This window comes from Maniola jurtina, chromosome 15 (assembly GCF_905333055.1).
Source record: "Maniola jurtina chromosome 15, ilManJurt1.1, whole genome shotgun sequence".
In the NCBI taxonomy this organism is placed as follows: Eukaryota; Metazoa; Arthropoda; class Insecta; order Lepidoptera; family Nymphalidae; genus Maniola; species Maniola jurtina.
The window spans coordinates 11,777,773-11,798,904 of NC_060043.1; the positions used below are offsets into that span (position 1 = coordinate 11,777,773).

General features: G+C 39.1%; 1 protein-coding gene across 2 annotated transcripts in view; it reads left to right on the forward strand.

Moving 5' to 3' along the window:
- Positions 1–21,132, forward strand: part of LOC123872796 (putative inorganic phosphate cotransporter) — a 76,728-nt gene that overhangs the window by 49,843 nt on the left and 5,753 nt on the right. Inside the window, exons 1-7 of one of the 2 annotated variants that reach the window (XM_045917329.1) lie at positions 1,484–1,772; positions 15,811–15,989; positions 16,809–16,927; positions 18,898–19,027; positions 19,576–19,663; positions 20,001–20,227; positions 20,590–20,739. In XM_045917329.1, the coding sequence (XP_045773285.1) occupies positions 1,694–1,772; positions 15,811–15,989; positions 16,809–16,927; positions 18,898–19,027; positions 19,576–19,663; positions 20,001–20,227; positions 20,590–20,739 (972 nt within the window). In that variant the 5' untranslated portion in view covers positions 1,484–1,693. Of the gene's footprint in view, positions 1–1,483; positions 1,773–15,810; positions 15,990–16,808; positions 16,928–18,897; positions 19,028–19,575; positions 19,664–20,000; positions 20,228–20,589; positions 20,740–21,132 lie in introns of those variants that run through there. The other variant, XM_045917330.1, reaches the window with a different exon arrangement.

Below are 21,132 nucleotides of genomic sequence, written 5' to 3' on the forward strand. Positions count from 1 at the left end.
AAAAACCAATAAAGTCGATACACTTATTACGGTAGTTACCATCGCCTAGAATGATCGCTTTTCTGGATGTGGATTGTGGATTACTGGATAGGCTAAATTATATATGTACGTACCTACTTAGTTAATGTTACGATATCGCCTGAAACTAGAGTAAAATGAGGTCAATGATATGACCAGCTTTATCGACCATGGTGTTAAATGTTAATGAAAGGGGAAAAGTTTTGGATGATTCCTACTTAAGTAAGTATCTACTTTTTACAACTCTCTTTTCACCCATTTCTAAAGAAATTCTACACACTTATTACCTACATAATATGGAGGTTGCAAAATATCTCATCGACCTGGTATGATTTTGAAGAAACTACCAAGTTTCCATCCATAAACCATTAGGCCGGCTGCATATTAACATAAAATTCAGGACATAGAAACTAAACTATCTGTGCCTACTTAATAGAAACCTTCGTCGTGGTTTCAACAGAATGCACTTTTTGAGATTAGCGATTTCAAACAGACAGACAAGTCTAATGTTCAATATTTATGTGAAGAGATGAAAAAGTGTCAGGATGAACTGTGACGTAAGCAAGAAGTATAACGGTATAATTTCCGAGTTCCCCACAACCACTTTTCAGCGTTCAGTAAAAACTTAACCGGCTTACGTCACCGCACGATGCCGGCACGTGCACTGCACGCCGCACACGCAGAACTGAACAACTGGCATTTTTGCGTACATTAAACAGGATAAACTTGAAAAATTACTGTAAATATTCTGATAAACCTGAAAATAGTTATCATGATCATCAGTCATTAGACTCGTCTATCTGTATAGACACTTGGACACTCTAAGAATAACTTTGATATTGGGCTCCTAACTTATTCAAACTTAAAATATATTTTTCTTGTAAAATATATTCTTATTTCTTGTAAGTTAATAAGTGTCTCTTATAGACATATATCTTATCACCAATACGAAAAGAATAGAATAGAGCATGGACTGTTTTGTGCATGGACCATTTCGTTTAAACTACTAACTATAAGAACTGTATTAAAATTAAAAAAAACCGTCACGGCAGAGAAAATTTTCTCAAATATGGAGAAGCGGGCATCCTATGTGCATACTTAAGGTAAAGTAAGTACTGAAGAATTGTAGCGTGTGTGGCCCTCTGCTGTCAATGTACGGTCTAGAATTTTTTAAATCTTACTTTTCCCACGCGCGGTATGGCCAATTAGGCGTTTTTAACCCGAATCATAATTTTTGGGATTTAGTTTGAGGGTTTGTTGGAAGTATGCTTTGGTAAGAAAAATGCTGAATCGGCAACAGTGTTTGTCCTGTAATAGGTGAATTTAATCGCAATTTTTTTGTAACTTTCGTAGATAATGTTATTCAGAAACGCTTTTTTCGAAACTGAACGTGTCAGTTATTCAGTTCTGCCTCCACGCCGTCGTGGTTCCCCCCCGACCGTCCCCCGCGTATATTTACGAGTCGTGGCCACAGACGCGTCCCGGCAGTCAGTCCTATTCTGAACACCAATAGAACACGTACCAGCCCCGCGATGTCGAACCACCCCGATCTCAATGTTGGCTCCCACACCAGCGTCACATAGACATATTAAATAACCTAGTTTTTAATTCTCTAAGCGTTTTCTTCTGTGTTCTGTTCGGTTACTTTTTTTTAATAAAACACACGTAAAGGAATATGGTTTCGAATCGCGGCGCGCACGTGTTGGTATGGGAGCAGCCCGGCTTGGAGGACCAGAGGCCTAAGACGGACAGCGGTGAGTCTTGTCACTTGTTGTGCCGTCTTTTGGGAAAAACACTAGATTACCTAATTAGTTCAATTATTGATTCGGATAGCAAGATCTATCTAGTGTTAGTAACAATAAAAACTTAATGACTAAGTATATTAGTACTTAACTTAAACACTAAGTAGTTAATAACAATACTTAACCACTATGTTAGTACTTAATAACTATAGAAGGGATTTGGTCCTCTGAATCAGTTTCCCCATCAGAAGACCATCCATCGTCAAGATTAAAATAATAACTTCGAATGAAGTTTTCAGTTTCATGTTTTCTTGCAACGTTATGCTCATTTGATGAGGGTCACGACCTGATCCATTTAATTGGGGAATGGTGGAGGTTTTCTTTGGATTTTAATGCCGTGGGCTCGATCCTTCATCGCACGTGGATTTATTGAAAACTTGAATGTCGGAATTCGGATGACGTGTACGAATTAGGGTTAGCGCACACTGAGCTGCAAAATGCTCTTGCAATTTTCATTGGTAAATTGACAATAATAGAGAACTGAAAATGGCGTGCAAGAAATTCATTGTGGATTTTCGACATGGACATTACGACACAAGCCACAGAATGTAGAGAAAGAAAACCCAGTCAAGTGCGAATCGGACCCGCACACGATGGGTTCCGTACCATCGTATAAGATATACTATATATTTATTATAACACTTTTGCGTGCGACACTGCAATTTAATGACTGACAGCGCCATTTACATGTGATTTAAGTCAGGAACGCATTTTAATTTTTTTGTGATGTAATGACAAATTCACGGTTTTCGGATTTTTTCCTTTACGTGATATAAGACTTACTTATCTGCCAAACATGATTCTAGGTCAACGGGAAGTACGGAGTACCCTATAGGTTTTGATTCTTGGCACATACACAGACAGACAGATAAACAGACAAAGAATTAGTGATCTCATAAGAGTTTTTTTTTTACTTTTACCTAAAAACTCGGGAATTTTCAAAATGTACATTAGAACACAGGCTACAGAATGTATAGAGGTGTAGAGAAAGAAAAATACATAAGTAGGTACCTGTATTTACATAATTTTAATTGTGCACATAAAATAAATATATACCGGCAGTCGGCACTGATCACATAATATCTATCCCATAAGTTTGTTTATCCCTTTTTTCCGCGATGTAATTTCCTTGAATTACGTATTGTTAGTTGAGCGTGAGAGAGACGTGTGGCGGCCTAGTTGTAATAATGCATTCAGAATTTAGGTATCAATAGCACTGGTTTATAAGAATTATTGTGATAATGCATTCAGCATTTATCAATTAAATAGCACTTAAGAATAATAATGTGATAATACATTCATCATTTTATCAATAGGCTGAATAAGAATTTTGATAAAGCACTGGATAAAAAAGGTTGACCCTATTTGGTGACTTGATAGGTGACTGAATTTGGAGGTTCAAATCCCTTTTATTAAGGGGCATGAGACGGGCCTGCCCGCGAAATTCAAATTTAATTTGGTTTTTCGCATTTTTTACACTAATACGACAACGTAGGCTTATGGCATTTTCAATTGCGACAATGGCAGTATCATCCTCACAGGTTTATATAAAAATCTTTACTTGAAAGGGTCCAGGTTAAGAAATTAGCTGTAGTATCGACTAATTCTGATTTCTGACACATTAGTTGATACTAGAGCTAATTTCTTGACCAACATGAAAATTAAAAAAAAAAAAAACTATTATTTCTTGTACGATGGTACCGAACCCTTCATGTGCGATTCCAACTCGCACTTGGCCGATTTTTTTAAAGCATGATTGTCTTCAAGCGTAAGCCTAACACGCAATAATTATTAAAAAAACCTATTATAATAATATTCTGTCTCTATTTGGGTGAAGTCATGAGTAAAAATAAACCAAACCAAGCAGAATCAATAATCTTAAATTCTACCTATACATATATTACCTACCTCTAAGGCAGATATTTTTTTGTATTACAATCAAATCTCGGTTTCTGATTTCACTATTACTAATTTCTCGGTAAAAGTATAACAGAGAGCCGTTTATTAGTTTTCCGCTTACGCAGTTGGTCTGCAGATAACTTATCAACATACACATTTTTTTATCTCTGTTATAAGTTGCAAGGTACACAAATTATAGTGCTTTGGAAATTAGGCAAGCGAAAAGCGCGTAAAAAAACAAAAATAGGCATCACTGTGCTGTATTCATGTAAATAAACCCGCGAAAGTTTCAAGAAGTGAAGCTAACAATAAACGCGATCATAATATTACTAATAAGTAGGTTATTAATTGACTGAAAAAAAAAAATTAAATAGTTATGTACAATAATTTCTTATTCAAGCTACTGCTAAGCACAGCACATTGATAATATAATTTAAGATAAGCTAAATTCTAAGTTTTTATCATTCTATGGCGTATGATAAACTTTCTAGTTTAAAAGGAAATTGTTCCTTAGGCACCTACTCAAAACTCAGTCATACTTGAAATTTTTTATATAATTTTTTCCGAATATATATTTTTTCCTAAGCCTTTCTAAAGTTTATCAGCATAATACCTACCTAACAGTTTTTTAAAACTATTTATCTTAGTCATAAAGCTATACCACTACTTACGACACGGTGGGAGAATAGGAAATTATGTACATATTATTTTAGACTTACTATACTCTACTTCTAAAATAATATTTTGAAATAATTCGTTAATAAGGAAATTAAAGACTTTTTATACCTACCTAACATTGCAAATATTAGTCATGGAAATGAAAATGGGGCACACACTGCTTTGTTTACAGTATAATATCCGTATAATCCTATACCTGTGCAGTATTGCGATAAGATAGTATTCGGGCTTTGCCAAAATAATTAGGAAATAGATAGTATCTCAGGTCTATCTATTTTGATGGGGTACCATCCCCACCCTCATGGGTTATCCAAACTACGGGGTACTCTAAGCCTCCGCTGTCAGTCAGTCTTTTCGTCACTCTGTCTGTCAGCGGGCTGTATCTCATGAACCGTAGTAGATAGCGGATTGAAATTTTCACATGCATTTTTTACTTTTCAGCAATGCTATTTTTCTCCCATCGCAGATAAAACTGCTATTTGGTCTCAACGTATTTTTCTTTATCTTTTCTAATAACTCTTTCAGTTCATGAAATAGAATCGTCCCGCTTTGCCGAAATCAATAAATATTTTTTTGGGTTAGATATATTTTTATTCCATCCGGTCATGACAAATACTTTCCGATGAACGATTTTGTTATTTGCATACTAAATAAATAAATCTAGCTTAATCTATTCAATCTACCTAAGTGTTTTCGGAACCATTTAATCTGACACAATACCTAGGTATAATCTGTCAAGGTCCAAGGGCATCTAGATCGCACGGTTATTGTGTATGGTTACAGACCATGACCAGTCATGACAATGATTTTTGCGCGTTTAGTTACCATTTTTCAAAGGCTGAGCTATAAATTACTGACTGACTGGCACGTCTTCTTTTCTCATTTTAATCGTTTTAGTGTAAATAGTCATTGCTTGGTACCTAAAATATCAATTCACCAGCAAAACTTTCCAAATCCACACGGCTCAGGAGTTCAGTACCTTGCAGCATCAGGATTGAAGAGTTGGGACTAGGAGTCCAAGCACGAAGTCGTTGCTTGGTATCTACAACATTAATTCACTATAAACACTTCCTGAATCTTGAAAACTTAGGCAGGCAGTAACCTGCTGCATCAGGATTAAGGAGTTGGATCCAGAAATTTTTATGGTACCACGACGGAAAGTTCTGCTGTTGATTAAGAAAAAATTTTGCTAATCGGTCCAGAAACCTCGAAAAAATCGGTGTAGGTACATACGTTGAAAAAAAAAACGGGCTGAATTGAGAACCACCTCCTTTTTGGAAGTCGGTTAAAAACAGAATGGAACGTCGAATACCTTCTATACAAAAATGGTCGTTTCAGCCGCACGTGAGCGATGACTCATTAAATGTTTGGATTTTGGGGTTTTCGGAAAATGATATTGTACTATTAGCGTTAAAACTTGAAACGTGCAAATGCAATAAAAATGTATTAGGTAGGTACCTACCTAATGTAAGTTATTTACTTAGCAACATACGTACGAAATTACCTACCATATAATAAGGCCTTTTTATGCCAGAGCAACATCGTGTGACATTAGGCATGCCACAGGACTGCATCATGTTTGCCACAATCACACTAATATTATAAAGGCGAAAGTTTGTATGTGTGTGTGTGTGTGTATATTTGTTACTCCTTCACGCAAAAACTACTGGACGGATTTAGCTGAAATTTGGAATGGAGATAGATAATATCCTGGATTAGCACAAAGGCTACTTTTTATCCCGGAAAATCAAAGAGTTCCCACGGGAATTCAAAAAACCTAAATTCACGCGGGTGAAGTAGCGGGCATCGGGTAGTAATTTAAAAAAGCAAGAATCTTCGGCTGACTTACTACAGCAGATGCATATTTATTTTATAGTAAGTAACTATTTATAAAGTGCAGATATGGAATGGGATACAATTTGAGAAATTGTATATATACTCAATTTTTTTTGACAGAAAAAATAAAAAATCTTGATTTCGCCTTGGTTTAAAAAAGGGAGTATTAACTGTACTGACTGTATTTCATCGTTGCCAGTTATAGATTTGATCGACTACGTATTTTTCACACTGTCCACATTTCTTGCGGTGTGCGTTGTGCCTTACGCTTGCTACGTTCACGTGATACAAGTCTCGGGCGGAATAGTAAATACTACGGCAAATGACCTTAGACATGACGAAATCGTTGTGTGATAAGATTAAAATTTCATACTACAGTGAGTTACCTACTTCACGATTTACTTTGTGTGTTTTTAGGGTTTCATACCTCAAAAGGAAAAACGGAACCCTTATAGGATGACTTTGTTGTCTCATGTCTGTCTGTCTGTTTGTCCGTCCATCGTGTCTATCAAGAAAACTTATAGGGTCCGTCCCGTTGACCTAGAAATAAGAAATTTGGCAGGCAGGGTCTTATAGCACAAGTAAAGGAATAAATCTGAAAACCGTGAATTCGTGGTTACATCAATAAAAAAACCCGGCTGGACGAACAGCCAGACAGACAACAAAGTGATCCTATAAGGGTTCCGTTTTTACTTTTGAGGTACGGAACCCTGAAAATAGCAACACAGCGAGGTAAAAATCTATCTCTATCTACATATTTGTATTTTCCTTGGCGAACGCTGACGCGTCATTTCTTGTGGACTTTGCCCTATAGAGGCACGCACTCGGAAAAACAATACCTTTCTCGCATACTAGACTTGCTTAGTAAGATTTTCATACTCTTGACCGAGTTTCTTGGTTATGTTTTCAGTATTAACAATAATATATTATTTATTTTACCTGCAACATTTCGATGGTCTAGTTTTAATTTGCAAGGTATCTAGATTGCTACTGACCTTCATTTAAGCATTATTTTAGCTAATTAAAATACGTTTACCTTTCATTTCTTATCACTTGAATTGTTAAGAGGGCCAGGGGTCTCTCCGTCACTCGCTCCATACAAACGTAGTTCCAATTTCATTTGAATATTAAGCAACCAAAGTCCATGAAATTTTGCACACATATTCTAGAAACTAATATCTATGCCTGTGGTTTTCCAGATTTCTGTTAAAATTTTCGGTTTCAAAGTTACGCGGTCTTAAAAATTCACACACAAATCTTTGAGCCCCTGTAATTTTAAAACTACATATTTTCAGAAAATTTAAAACACCACAGGCACAGATATTAATTTCTAGAATATGTCTGCAAAATTTCATGGACTTTGGTTGCTTAATATTCAAATGAAATTGGAACTACGATTGTATGAAGCGAGTGACGGAGAGAGCCCTGTTAAGATGGTTTTAGTTCCGTTTGTTCCGTAGGTAAGTAACGGAAAACATGAAGTTTCTTTATTCAGTTTTTCTGCTTTAGGTAATAATACAATGAATAATGAAGTCACTAATTAAGTAAATAAATTAATTATCATTAAATTATGATTTACTTAACGAGTGAGTTTCATGAATAATTTATGTGGTTGAGACCCTCTTTTGTGAATGAAAATATCTGAGTCAGAAAAATATAATACAAAGAATATGTGTACCTATTGGAAATATTACAAAAATATAAAGGAATTGTATACTTACATACCTGTTGAAAATGTAATAGAATATAAAGCTATGAAAAAATAGAGTAAAAACTTTAACGAAGAAGTCTCCATACAAAAAATAACTCATTGAAAATCACTTGGAAATCTATAAAAAGTTATCAACAAACACTTTTTTACACAACTAAGTACCTATACCTATTGTACTTTTTCATGATTGCATGTTACTAGGAAGCTGTTCTTCCCGACCTTCTGAACGTACAGTACCTACCTACTAATTCGTCAATTACAGTAAATTAGCTTCGACGTTTAGTAGATATTTGAACAGCCTTTGCGTAGTTTTGCTCTTCCCGTTTGCATATAATTTTTATTATCACTTTGATGTTTAGCGATTTTTAATTACTGTCATTAAAAGAGTAAGCGTCTACGATAGATTTTGTTGTTAGTTTTGCTGCTTATTCCGTTTATCCACCCTAGGGTGCGTACTCGGAAATGTGTGTCCAGTATATTATTCACTTTATTGACGGATAATGTATATTTTTTCTGGTCCGAGGTGGATAGACGGAGAGAGAGGCATTTCCGAGTATGCACCCTAGGGCGGCTGTTTTAGGGTGGATAAATCTGCCCTCGTAACGCTATCTGCAGTAATCGACATTTTTGAGATTTTCACTTTTTTACAAAAATGGACTTCCAAAGGAGCTTTCTGATACGATAAAAAATAATTTTCAGGAAATCATACTTCCAATGAAAATTTTCCTGAAAATTATTTTTCATCAAGGACTTTTGTTAGTCACTGCTGTAACTTACGAATAACGCACTGTTTAATCCCACGGCTGATTTTTGAATAAACTACACTAGAAATATCGGTTTCGCTTTGCAATCATCAGTCATGATTGACGGAATCGAAAATGATGTAAGTTAGAAAAATAAACAAATTGCAAGACTCGAATGCAGGCCTAGACGAATTTAAAACCGACGCCTAAGGGTATCGGGTCTGTTCCAGCTTAAAGGCACATTTTGATTAGTCGTAAATCCGGTTGATATACTGTACCTATACAGCATGCGCATCATAACGAACGGTTGAGAGAAATTATCAACGTTTAGAAAGGACAGTTACCAAAAGTGGTACCAAGTTTTCTCGCGCTCTATAACCAAAAAAGTTTGGATTTGAAGCCACCTGGTACACATACATCCGTGATTATTCTCTTTCCCCGCACTCCGAATGCATACTCTATCGACCAACGAAAATGGTTCCCCATACGGGATTTTTGACATGCAATTTAGAAATCTACTGCACCTCGAATAAATACATTTTCTGTGTCTTTCGTACAGTAAAAATGTTTCCGTTTTCCTATATCGGAACCTGCATGCATTTTAGAAATCGGCCCCGCTGTGATTTCCAAAAGGCATGCCATTAATTCCGGATACCCATCAAATGCATTTTCGTTCTGCGTGGTTTCAAGGCTAGGCAAGGGTGTATTATTTCCAACATTTCTATTTCCATACAGAGGGTGTGCCGTAGCATGCATAATATTGACATATTGTACATAAACGCTAGGGACCACCCTCGTCACACCTGCGCCGCCCTTGAGGCTACGGATATCAACAAACCGTGCGTAGTAGTACAAAACAATTAATAATAGGCTTAACAAGAAAATACCGGAAATATGACTAAGTCTACTAAAGGCTTTAGTAGACTTAGTCATATTTCCGGTATTTTCTTGTTCTCTGTCTGGAATTGGGGGGAACCTAGTAATACGTCGTTGAATACGAATGTGTTTCTTAGGCTCTATTGTAGGCTGTATTGATCTTATATCTGTATCTTATATACTGTATTTTAGGCTGTATTGATACCTAGGTAGATAGGTATTAGCATACCTAGAAATATTTCCGGTATTTTCTTTGTCGCTATCCGGGATTGAGGACGGTTGAGGCGTGGCTGAGGTGAGCCTCTCATTGGGTACGAAATACGAATGTGTGTACTGTAGGTATAGGTTTATTTGTAGATAAGAGCTTTTTGTGTTGAAAAAGTTGTAAGCCATCCGTACCTAGCGTAGAACTATCACTAGTAGTATTTTCTTGTTCGCTGTCCGGGATTGAGGTGTATATGTTACAGTCATAGTGATTAAATAGCTATTATAAATAATGACTGGTCATTATGTATAATATCAAAATTGACTAGACAATGTAATAAATTAATCACTTTATCCGGATATTATTCATAATAGCGGTTCAAAGTTAGCCAAAGTAATAAATACGGTCTAACTTTGAACCTAACCTAACCTAACCTAACCTTTTTTTTTTTTTTTTTTTTTTTTTTTCTCGCTGGGAAATGCTTTTACGCATCCCTCCCGGAAGCAGAGCTGATCACGCTGCTTCCGGGGGGGTATGTGGGACTCGCTGGCAGAACCAGAATACCCACTAAAACCCAGCGGGGCCGTCTGCGTCATGACGAGACGACACAGGAACGCAGTTTGCATACCACTGTGCCGTCTCAACGATACCGCCACATTACTGGACATCCCTATGGGATGCCGACGCCTTGTGTGTGTTTATGTCCTCATTTAGGGCACGAGGTAGCGCGCATATTGGCGCCTCCTTTGCCCCTGGCGTTTACGGCGTATGGGATGAGCGTTGGGATCCAGCTCTCTTTCCCTTTCAGCCGCCTCCTTCAATGCCATCACCTCCTCACAGAAGGACACCATTGCCGTCCAACAAGTCTCATTGGCGATCATCGCGTTTATCACGCTTGGGAGCGATAGATCGCTGCCCAAGATGAACGACAATGGATGCCTCTGCGGCGCCCAGGCTGTGCATTCCGCCAGTGTGTGCTGTGCCGTATCGGAGGGTGCACCGCATTCGTGGCAGGCCGGGGTCACTTCCCGCCTTGCAATCTGGTGCAGGTACTTACCGAAACACCCATGTCCTGTAAGCACCTGCACCAACCGATAGGTTAAGGTCCCGTGACGTCTTTTCAGCCAGTGCTCCAGGTGGGGCTGTATTGCCACGACAGTCAGGGTGCCCGCAATAGGGTTTTGCAAATCTTCCTTCCATCTGCTGATCAGGGCCGTTTGTGCAATGGCTCTGATCCTTTGAACTTCGTCCGGACTTGGCCTCTCACCCTGAGCCCTCAGATCCGCTCGGTACCGGTACACCTCCGCATGCACCTCGGCCTGGAGTTCCCACGGTGGGTCACCCGAAAGCAGCGTAGCAGCGGTCCATGACACTGTGCGGTACCCCCGGATATTTCGCACAGCTATTATTCTTTGCGGTCTCCGCAAAAGCATTTTGTTTTGCGGAGACAGAGCTTGCACCCACACAGGTGCCCCGTACAGTGCCATACTCCTCACAATTCCCGCGTACAGCCTTCTGCAAGTCGACTCAGGCCCTCCAATATTTGGCAGCAGTCTGCCGAGAGCTGCGGCGGCGTTGACAAGCCTGGGACCTAGCTGCTTAAAATGCGCTCCAAAACCCCATCGTCCGTCCAAGGTTAGGCCCAGGTATTTCATAGAGGCTTTGACCTTCACGACTGTGCCCTGGACGTTGATTTGCGCGTCCCGGGGTGGACCTCTGCGTGAACCATGGAATAGGAGGGCCTCAGTTTTGGAAATTGAGACCTTCAGGCCCAGCATCCGTATCCTGTCCACCACCATGGACGTACCGACTTCTGCAAGGCGAGCCGCTGCGTCATAATTCTCCCCACGAGCAGTGACTAGGGTGTCATCAGCGTAGCACAATACCCTCATCCCCGGAAGCAGTGGACCCCGCAGGAGCCAATCGAAACCAACGTTCCAAAGGGTTGGCCCTAGTACTGAGCCCTGCGGGACTCCACTACCTACGCGGTGCCGGTACAATCGTCCATCGCTACCTTCCCAGATGACATCTCTCTCTTGAAGGTATGCCTCCAACAATCTCCTGAGATAGGGTGGCACTTCATGGTACCGAAGTGCCTCCCGTAACGTCTCAAAAGGAAGACTATTGAAAGCGTTTGCGACGTCGAGAGAGACCGCAAGGACCACGTCCCCTCTCTCTACCGCCTCCGTGGATAAGCTCTTCAGGGCATCTAGGGCATCTAACGTCGAGCGGCCCGCCCTGAAACCAAACTGCACCTCGGACAAACCCGGTCCCACCGTCTCAAGATGCGAATTGAGACGTGCGGCAAGAATCCTCTCGAAAAACTTGCCCGTCTCACTAAGCAACACAATCGGTCTATATGCCGCAGGGGAATCTAGCGGGCGGCCCTCCTTCCGCAGCAGGCACAACTTTCCATCCTTCCAAGACTTCGGGAACTGTCCAGAGCGCAAGCACTTGTCAAACAGCTCTCGAAGCCGCAACCTAACCTAACCTAACCTAACCTAACCTAACCTAACCTAACCTATGTACCCGTTATAATACATAATTATGTCACTAAACCACGAAATAAGTCTCAAAACAGTATAATATTGCTACACATATAGTTAGGTATGCATAAGGCAAATTGAAATATAATTTTATAATATTTACCTGTAAGTACCTACTTGTTTTATTACATCATCCAAGTCTTCGAAGAAATTATATAAAATTGCTAGTTAATGTGATTAATTCTGTGTCAATTATCAGTTTATCTAAATTGGGTAGACATTATAAATAATGACTAGATAATATATATAATATCAGGATTTATTACTTTGGCTGTGACATATATATGTATGACTTGGATACGAATGGTATTGGAACTAAGATGTTTTAGAGAATCTATGGTAGAGCTTTTTGAGATGAAAATTGAAATACTTATACTTTATTTATTTATTCAGATACAAGTTAGCCCTTGACTGCAATCTCACCTGGTGGTAAGTGATGATGCAATCTAAGATGGAAACGAGTTGACCTGAAAGGGGTATGGCAGTTTTCATTAAGCCCATACTCCTTTGGTTTCTATACGGCATCGTACCGGAACGCTCAATCGCTTGGCGGCATGACTTTGCCGGTAGGGTGGTAACTAGCCACGCCCGATGCCTCCCACCAGACGAAACTTCTAACATATATTTGTGCTTTTGAGTCGTTAACAAGAAGCCAGAAGGGTTTCAATTCTCGGAGTTCGCGTTACACAGGTTTCAGTGCGAACTGCGAGTGCTTAGCAACAACCAGTTTTGATTACACACGATTCAAGAACATGCCTCTTTCTCATAATATCTAAATAGGTACTTATATGAATAGGTAAATGGAAAAGATCAGACTGAGGACTGACTGATCTATCAACGCACAGATCAAATTACTGAACGGAATTGCAGATAGCTATTATGACGTAGGTAAACATCCGCTAAGAAAGGATTGTTGAAAATTCAACCCCAGGGGGTTGGTATCTATATAAAGTCCACGCGGACGAAATCACTGCCATAAGCAAGTTTTACCATTATGTAATTAATTTTGCAGTAGGTATCTCTTTAATTTTATAGATAAAGGCTTGCACACATTAACAATTTGGGCCGCGCCGCATCGCATAGCACTGACACAGAGTAGACTGATGTTTCTAAAAAAGTTTGTTACGTAGAACCACACTAAAACCAGTTAGTTTTTAGTGAGGTCCTACGTGGTAATATTATGTACATACCTACTTATACCTACCTTGCGGATCTCCTCATGTCTCATTTCATCTCGACGCACGACGCTTCTACGTCTACGAAAAATCGAAGTCTATATTTAATGAAAGAGTTCACAACCCTCAGTAATGAGAGGGAGAAAGAGATAGATGGTTTATCTATTGTTGTGTTTACATTGTATTTATAATATTGTGTCCTCGCTAGACATTCATTGAAAACTATTCAGCCGTTTTATTGGCGATTCTACATTGTACAGACGGCGTTTCACCGGTTCCGCGAATTCCTTCCAACACGCGCTTTTTGACGTCACATTCAAATGATATTTTATTTCGGTGAGTGAAGCGGACTGCCTACGCAATGAGGAGCTTTCGACGTCAACGACTCGACAATATTTTTATTTATCAGGCAAATAAATCCAACGATTTGGTATTACGTCGATATAAACTATCTTCTTCAAAAGCCTCTCTTTTATAATAGTTCTTCTGAAGATTAGAAGTCAGTTTCCTAATTTTCCCCTTGTTCTAAGGGACAAAAACTAATGTAGGTATTTACATATCTAAATTTCAAATGTAAGTTACCAATTCCATTCCGTCATCCGTCGTCCATGGAAAAAGAGAGGGCTGTCTTTAACACATGTGATAGCCTAGTGGTGAGGACGTCCGCCTCCTAATCGGAGGTCGGGGGTTCGATCCTCTCTAAGTTTTCGGAGTAATGTGCGGTTTGAGTAAGTAATTAAATATCACTTGCTTACGGTGAAGGAAAACATCGTGAGGGAACCTGCATGCCTGAGTTCTCTATAATGCCCTCAAAGGTGTGTGAAGTCTGCCAATCTGCACTTGGCCAGCGTGGTAGTCTATGGTCAAAACCCTTCTCACCCTGAGAAGAGAACCGTGCTCTGTAGTGAGCCACCGATGAGTTGATCATGATGATGATGATGACCTTTTACGAGTTAATATGTATAAAATAATGGGCTTCAGTAAACTGAAGCTTTTTTTTATACTTAAATAGCATTGTCCTTGTCCCGCTCGAGTACCGCAGTCTACCCTATAGTTCAGTTTACAATAAATTCAGCCAACAACAAAGTTGATTGCAATGCAATTGCCATCTCAAGTTTATAGAATAACGCTGTGCCAGAGACGTCACCCAAAATATCTGATGCATGAAACCCAGTATGAAAAATGCTTCCAATTTATTTACGTACCGACAATTTAATATTATTAATATTGTACGTAGGTACCAAAACACGTGCTAATTGACGTTTTGGCCGGCCAGCTGCTGTGCTTAGTGAGAGTCTATTTTTATCAAAAGACTAATGTGATTTACATGAAAATATGTATATTTACACGATCCAAAACCGTCGATGTCCTAAACTCAAAGTCCACATGAATCAAAAAAACTTAAGACAAAGAGATAATGTGACTAATTCTGTTATTGGCCTACACAATCTATTACCGTCGTGTTCTAAAGGAAATTTCTAAATAATTTTTGATATGTATGTATTTGATTTGTATTTTAATTAGGTTAATACTTAATTAAGTATATAATTTAATACCATAGATTAAGCATAAGAGTTTAATCACTCTTGTACTGACCTACTACCTACATGCTGATTCACTGAGAGACGATAGATACTGATGTTTTGATATAAATACTATAATCCTACATAATACCTACTCTTATCTAAATACCTATCTCTTATCTAGTTATAATCATAATATATAAATCATATCTTAATAATTAATAAGCTATTAAGTAGACGACTTTATTGAAAGCAGAAAATACCTACCTCCCACATAATAATACTAGGTTTATACATTACATAAGTGTCACAAATCACTATAGATATCTATATGACTCATTTATAAGGCACAATATGTTGCACTGATCTGTTATTACCTGTTTACTTTATTATAGTAGGTATTGAAGCCATGCAATGGAGTCGGTTATCTTATGGTTATCTTAGATTTGAAAAATGACGCCATTTTGGTATCATCACCTGCAAAAACTTCGAAAAATATAACATCATTTTAAAATTACATTTAACCTAAATAAAATAATAATAAAAAAACGTCAGCTCTGAGATAGGTAGGTACTTACTACTACTTGATATCAGAGGAGTCTACTGCGGGTACTTTGCGTCCCAACGACTAATAAAAAAAAAATCAAATCGAAATTGCGTAGGTATGCCCTTTTGGGCAATCCTTCCCGCATCTCACATCCCTCACGATTGTTTCTTCTGGACTTCTCCCTGTGTCCCTTTAGATTGCTACTTTGCTAATCCTTGCAATGCAAATAACAATTTTCTTCCCTTCCACAGGCGGGCTGGGCACGCGTCACTGGGTGACGTTCATGCTGTTCCTGGGGATGGCGAACGCGTATATAATGCGGACGAACATGTCCGTCGCGATCGTCGCGATGGTGAACCACACCGCGCTGCCAGTCCACAAGGAGGCCATAGACACCGAGTGCGGCAACGTTGATCCTAATGCCACTTCTGTGAGTATACTCTATGATGCGGACAGTAACTATGCCCATTGCGATGGATAAATGTCAGGCTAAACATATTCTTTCCCCGTGGACGTAGCCCGAGACGTTGGTCATACCAAATAAAAGAAGCGGTCAACACACCTATCTGCGATGCAATCCACGCGGCAAGAAACAGAGAGCAATGGAAGAACATCGTAGCAAAGATTGTATCAAAGGGGAGCCACAATCCTCTAAATTTAACAACCAAAGCAGGAAGAAGAAACATTCCTAAAGTTTATGCTTCCCACATAGCCCTATAATACTCGTTTCCCATTAGACATCTAAAATTGATATATATGGTTTTGACTCCCACTATCTAATTCTTACAGGTTCGTATAATAAAATTCATGGTTGCTATTCCTTCATTTTTCTACTATCCTATCGTAAGGCATCGCCAAGGTCTGTACGCAGTCGAAATTCCAGGGACATGTATGAAGCGATTTGCTTCCTCGTTTCTAATCTGAATAGCTGGGATATGGAACGCCCTTCTGGCATCAGTTTCCCCTCCACTTTTAATATGGGTACCTGCAAGGCAGGGCAATAGGCGTCTAGGCAAGCCCGCTCTATCTTAAGCTGCATCATCACATGCTAGTAGGTTTGATTGCAGCCAAGCGCTAGTCTATGAATTAAACAAATAAAGAATAGGTACTATAATCTGTTAATCAATCATTTTCTTTCTTAGCACATAATTTTCTCACTATTGTTAGTTTTCGACGGACCTGCCATCAGCAAAGTTACAGGTTACTCTTGTGAAAGAAGAAGCGACCAAATAAAACTATTTCTGCTCAGGTGGCGTCATCACAAGACGGCTCGTTCGTGTGGAGTTCCACACTACAAGGCTACATCCTGTCATCTTTCTTCTACGGATACGTCATCACGCAAATTCCGTTCGGGATTCTATCCAAAAGGTTGGTTCTTCGATTTTACTTCAATACTATCACACTAATATTATAAAGGCGAAAGTTTGTATGTGTGTGTATGTTTGTTACTTTTTCACGCAATAACTACTGAATGGATTTGGCTGTTTGAAAGGAGATATAGATAATATCCTGTATTAGCACATAGGTTAACTTTTTATCCCGGAAAATCAAAGAGTTCCTACGGGATTTTAAAAAACTGAAATCCACGCGGGCGAAGCTGCGGGCATCTTCTAGTACTTACATATATTACATTCTTAGATTAAGAATTGGTTTATTGGTAATCTAATATATTGGTAATCTAAGTTCGCGCCCGAACCTAGAAGATGCAGGTCGATTCCTGCCGGGACCTACACAATTTTTGATATGCATTTAAAAATAATTTAGAATTTTCTTCAAATGTAGGTAAAAAACACTAGATATCATAAAAATATATCAAAATATTGGTAAGTGTACGAACTTTCGGACTTCTTCATTTATCTTGAAAAATCAATCAACTTTCAGTTGCGAAATTTAAATACCTTTAGCAACTTTGTTAGAAGATAAACCGGATCTGTTGTTCAGAGAATGATGCCGTTACCAAGAATCGAAGCCTTATGGAATCTTTAATTTAAATTCACAAGTAGGTACAAACATATAAATTACGAGTACTGTAGAATTTATCAGAACCAGCTTCTTATTATTATTAAGTAAGTACTGCACTTGAATATTCTGTCGTTGTGAAAGATTTTTAACATATTTCGCGAGAGTTCTTTATTTTCTTGAGATAAAAAGTCCTTTGACTTTCTCCAGGATTCAGGCTATTTCTGGACAGAATTAGTATTATATTAGTGATCCATTTATTTTATTAGCCATAATATACCTAACACATTTATGACATTTACTTTGCCCTAATGCGTCCATTCAGCATTTTACGGGCGGCCATAAAATTTGCATTTGTGATAGTCAACTATGAGAAATATATCAAAGGTAATAAAACACCATGAGTTATTGTTGACATCCATTCATTTCGGAACACGTGCTGCTTATTCCTATATAGATCCTATAAGTATATTATAGTCTATTTATCTTGCTATAGATATTAATCGTAATTTTAGTACCTGAACCATACTGCGCCCTGTACTTAGATCATGTTTGATCGATCTCCGTGGCGTAGGTAGAGATGAGCGCTGTTGTCTTATAAAGTGGTGGTCCGAGATATGATTTATGGCAATTAATTTAATTTAAGGGCAATTTGAGAATTTGTAGCTTCTAAATATTCTCTTGTCTGGTCTGGTGGGGCCTTCACCCGTGGTTTGGTTTAACGGCAAAGCCGTGCGGCTCAAATGGCTGAACCGGCTCAACATTCAGGCATGATGCTGCGTAGAAACCGAAAAGGATCTAAGATATTGTCTATCTACAGTTGGCTTGTAATATGTTATAAAGTGCAATATTAACTAAATGAAAAACAATAGTGCGCAAGAATATCTCAAGATCAAAGACAACGGTCTTTGGCAATGCAATCTGACACAGAGCAGACATCTCGACCAAGATCTAAATGCAAACTTGGAGTTTGCGTAGAATCATACACCTACTCGTAGCTACGTACGTATACATATCCGTACGTTGCACAAATTATATCCGTATTAATAATTATATCTACGTAGTACAAAACTGAAACACCGACATATTGCATCGCGTTTGACTTAAGCAATTCTCAGTAATATGAATGGGTCATAGGTAGGTACCTAATGTTGAGAGCTCTCAGTCATACTCATAGGTTAAACCTTCAAAGAAGTTTTGGTTCATCATTGGGAGTGTCTTACGTAGAGTTGGCAGTCGCATGGCAAATAGTAATACAAACCATGCATAATGGCATATGGCAAGTGGTCAGCGGTCAGCCCATAACTCCTGGATTTTTTATATTGTTCCAAATGTGAAGTTCCAGAATTTTTGAGGGATACACCTATTTTTTTTCACAGGTATGGCGCTCGTCTGTTCTTGGGAGTGGGCATGTTGATCAACTCGGTGTTCGGTCTGCTGGTGCCAGTAGCGGCCGAGGCTGGCTACGGCTGGCTCATCGTCGTACGGTTCATCCAGGGTTTGGGAGAGGTAAGCTTTGTTTGACTTATATTCCCCTTTTCCTTTAAGTTAAAGTGAAGATTGTATCAGGAATGAGCAACTACGACAAGCCCGGCTGTTACTTTGAACCTTTTTTGATGTGGCAGTGGATAGGGCAGGGCATATATCACAAAAGACAGATAGCATAGGTCTTGGGATCCCAAGGTGCTGGAAGGTCGACCTCGTACCGGAAAGCGCAGTATTAGCATTTAGCAGATCCTTCAAGAGGACAGACATAATATCAAACAAGATATACCTAGGGGGCTTCTGATTTTTTTTTTTAATTATATAGACTAGCGCTTGGCTGCAATCAGACCTGCTAGCAAGTGCCAAGACGAATGTGAAGTGGAGGTCTGTTTGTTAAAACCATAACGTTGGATTTTACCTAAGTATCAATATTAATTAAAATTATCTGCGACGCGAGACCGTGACGTGTGGAAATCTCTACCAAGAGACCTGTGTCAAACAATGGACGTATATCAATTAAAATGACGATGATGAATTTTATTTATTGTTTATGATGAATTGTTTTTCTGCAGGGTCCCATTGTGCCATGCTCTCACGCGATGTTGGCTAAATGGATTCCGCCGAATGAGAGGAGTCGGATGGGCGCAGCTGTATATGCTGGTAAGTCTATCACCTACTAATATTATAAATGGGAAGGGGTTTGTTAGTTGGTTGCTCCTTCAATCACAACCCAACGGATCGACGTGGTTTTTTGCATGAATATAGTTAAAGATTTGGACAGTGCCATAGGCTACTTTATCCCAGAAAATCAAAAAGCTCCCACTTAAAAAAAATCAAACCCATAGTTTATTTCTCCTTATTTGACTCAATGGGCATTAAATTGCAGAAAAGATATTTCTAGCACTTCTATTAAGACATCAGTACTGGCCACTAATGTCTTATGATGAATATGATGTATAGATAGTTAGGTAAACTAAGTTTCCATGGTTATTTCCAGGCGCCCAGTTCGGAACAGTAATCTCGATGCCCCTCTCCGGTCTGCTTTCGGCGTACGGCTTCGCGGGCGGCTGGCCATCCATCTTCTACGTGTTCGGTCTCATCGGCACGGTGTGGTGCCTGGCCTTCCTGTTCTTCGTGTCCGAGGATCCTGAGAACTGCCCCAGCATCAAGGAGGCGGAGAAGAAGTATATCCTCAGCTCGCTGTGGGGCGCTGCTGGTTCTAGCGTGAGTGAAACCCCTTTTAGCCACTTATCTTTGTCTTCTACGTATTTGGACTCATTGGCAAGATCTGGCGCTTAGCCTTTTTGTGCTTCTTGGATCCTGAGAACTGTCCCAGTATCCAAGAGGCGGAGAAAAAGTATATCCTCAGTCGCTGTTGGTCTAGCGTGAGTGATGAAGCTTTTGAAACAAAACTCTGTCTTTTACGTGTTTGGTCTCATTGGCAAGGTCTGGTGTTTGGCCTTCCAAACACCAGACCAGACTTCGTGTCCAGAAGTTTTTCTATAAATTTTGAACCGGCTTCAAAACGGAGGAGGTTCTCAGTTCGTCGGAATCTTTTTTTTTTTAACAATGTTTTTTTTTCACAGTCGCCGCCCATCCCTTGGACCAAGATCCTGATGTCGATGCCGTTCTGGGCTATAATGTTGGCGCACATGGGCCAGAACTACGGCTACGAGACCCTCATGACAGAGTTGCCAACCTTCATGCGACAAGTGCTGCATTTCTCCATCAAAGATGTAAGTTCCATTGACTTTTTTGATATCTTCCCATGCGCAGTCGCGACCTCTGTGGTCTTATTGTGTTTGGCGTGTGGTGGAGAATTTTCGGGTCAAATGGCACAGACAATTTGGAAATTCCCCTTAAAAAATAAAGGGTCTCTGGAAGACCTTTTATGCCTTCGTGGGCTTTTTAAGTTTTAATTTCAGATTACCGAATTTTTAATATAAGTTTTGTCTTAGCATATTAGATACTTATTATGTAATATGTTCATTTTCCGAAACATACGTAGGCCAGGTACTACATAATATTATATAGTTAGGTACTATAGTATAATCATATTAGCAAACAATTGCGAATAATACCTATTATGGCGTATCCCTCAAATTTCAGTTGGTGACCCAATTTCTCAA